The sequence below is a fragment of the Apodemus sylvaticus genome, chromosome 4, assembly GCF_947179515.1.
Source record: "Apodemus sylvaticus chromosome 4, mApoSyl1.1, whole genome shotgun sequence".
In the NCBI taxonomy this organism is placed as follows: Eukaryota; Metazoa; Chordata; class Mammalia; order Rodentia; family Muridae; genus Apodemus; species Apodemus sylvaticus.
In genome coordinates this window covers 72,122,567-72,124,772 of record NC_067475.1, presented here as the reverse complement: position 1 = coordinate 72,124,772, position 2,206 = coordinate 72,122,567, and the positions used below count along the sequence as shown (strand labels likewise).

The window sequence follows — 2,206 nt, the reverse complement described above, 5'->3', positions numbered from 1 at the left end:
CTTTCTGAGGTTAATTTAGGAACCATAGGGCATATGATCTTCTGTAATAATGCAAAACCCAAACCATCAAGATGAAGACACACACACACAATTCACATGGAAAATGACCTTCATAGTTCACAGTAGAGATAAGCTCTGCTCTACTCCATAGTCAAAGTAGGTGACCCAAAATGGATTTCCCTTTGTAAATCCCATATCATTTTACCTCTTCATTTTGTAAGAGAAATTGAACTCTGCAATCTGCAGCCACTGAGATACTTCCCATATCCTCTTTTTCACAGTTTTTTTTCAACATGCACAATGCTTAGTTTGCTCAACTCCAATTTCATCAATTTACTAACTTTCCACTTGCTCAGTTTACCCTCTGGGATCTATTGTGTGTAGCTTGGCTTAATCTTCTACATATAGCCCTTTCTCCATATCTGCATCCTTTCTTCCATCTTACACAGAGATTAGGAATTTTGGTATCAAATAGTACTAATCCTCAAATACACAAGAAAACTCAGCCCTTTCCCAAGAGGCTCTTCAAAAACCTCATAGCATTCCCCCCTTCTATGCACACTTCTATCCTGAAAGTTCCCACAGAAGTCCTTTGTATGAAGAAGAATCTAAGGCATTATTTCTTCATTCTCAAGCTAAGATAACCCCAAGTGTTGGGTATCTTGAGCCTTCAAAGAAAGGGGGCACTGAGCAATGCTGTATGGAATAAATCAAGGAACAAGTAACACACTGGTGACATAGAAAAAGAATTTTATTCACCTACATGTCCGGATTCAAGAGATGGAACCATGAAGAGAAGAAGAAACCAGAATTTTGGAAAATCCATTAGAACGGCCCAAGAAAATATAGCCCAAGAGAGATTAGGATGTCTGAGAAAGAACAAGCCAACATGGCACTACTGCTCAGTACTCCAAACTTTCTTGTCTCAGCCTCAGGATCCAGGTCAGCAGCAGCCCCCAGAGCTGTGGCCACAGCCTGAGCCCCCAGACTGCTGACCACTACCACGGTCACAGGAACTGGAGCTCCTGCGCCTGCATCTGTGGGACCTGTGCCTGTGGTGGCTCAGGCAGCAGCCTCCCTCAGAGCTGGGGACACTGCAGCCCCCAGAGCTTGTAGCACAGCAGGAAGAGGCTGCAGGCAGACACTGTGCTGTGCTCTTTGGGGGACATTTTGGGGAGCACTTTGGGGAGGGGCACTTGGGAGGAGGCTGGCACTGCTTCTGGCTCTGCTGGCAGGACATCTTGGCAGGAACTTGACCTAGAAGAGTATAATAGAAACATTATAGAGAAGCTTCTGGTGAATGTCTACTGACTTACTCTATCTAACACCTGGCTCCCGTGACCTATCTGCTTCCTAAACCAAGATCTCTATGAAATAAATAGGACCATGGAGGCACACATCTATCTAAAGTATGCATTCTTAAGACTGTAATACAGAGCTACATGACTCTCTAGTAAATACACTCAGAACAATGTTTTTTAAAAAAAAAAAAAAAAAAGTTATCCTGATGTCATGTGGCTTGTAGGATTCTCAACTCCCTGATTGTGAGCCAAACACTGCTTCCTCCCTCACCATTACCTTCCCAGCATGGCCTGTTGTGGGACTTTTCCTGGGTTCTAGTTCAGATCTGGAGGGCATGCTGTCCCACACAGTCCCACATGATGACATGGCCCCAGATGTGCACTTACCAAATGCAAAGGTGACAGGAGACTTTCTGAGCAGGCTGTGGACGAGGGATCCAGAGCAGGCGCCCTTTTATTCTGTGTAGATCTAGTGAAGCATCACCCAAGCATGTTGCTGTTTTCACAACTAGGGGAGGTGACAATGCTAGTTACTTCCCAGTTACTGGCTTCCAGTGCTTTCCTGTGCACGTGTCTAAAGAACCTATAAGGTGGAACCAGGAAGCACTTGTGACTGTAAAATCGCTTCCTTTTATTCTTCCCCAGACATTGTCCCGTCTTTTCCCATTCATTCACAAGCTCTAACCCTGTTTTGATCACTTAAGAGCATTACCGTGGAGATGTATATAGAATGCCCATCATTCAAAATTTGAATACATGACAAGATTGCAGTTATCATGGATGTATTTATGAAGAGCTCAAGCATAAGGCTCCAGACTTTATAAGGCAAGTCCCCATTGTACTGAATACCAAAAATTATGGGACAGGACCTTCAGATGTTCTCTGGGGTAACAATAGAGAAAAGG

The 2,206-nt window shown here is 44.0% G+C and overlaps 1 protein-coding gene across 1 annotated transcript; it reads right to left on the bottom strand.

Annotated features, from left to right (window-relative positions):
• Positions 1 to 943: 943 nt before the first annotated feature.
• On the bottom strand, positions 944 to 1,240 carry LOC127682266 (late cornified envelope protein 3D-like). The gene has a single exon (XM_052178642.1). It carries the CDS (start codon positions 1,238 to 1,240, stop codon positions 944 to 946), a length of 297 nt encoding a protein of 98 aa, XP_052034602.1.
• Positions 1,241 to 2,206: the final 966 nt, after the last annotated feature.

Bases quoted from the DNA above. Each gene is read 5' to 3' on its own strand.
- LOC127682266 (XM_052178642.1), bottom strand. From the start codon at position 1,240: ATGTCCTGCCAGCAGAGCCAGAAGCAGTGCCAGCCTCCTCCCAAGTGC.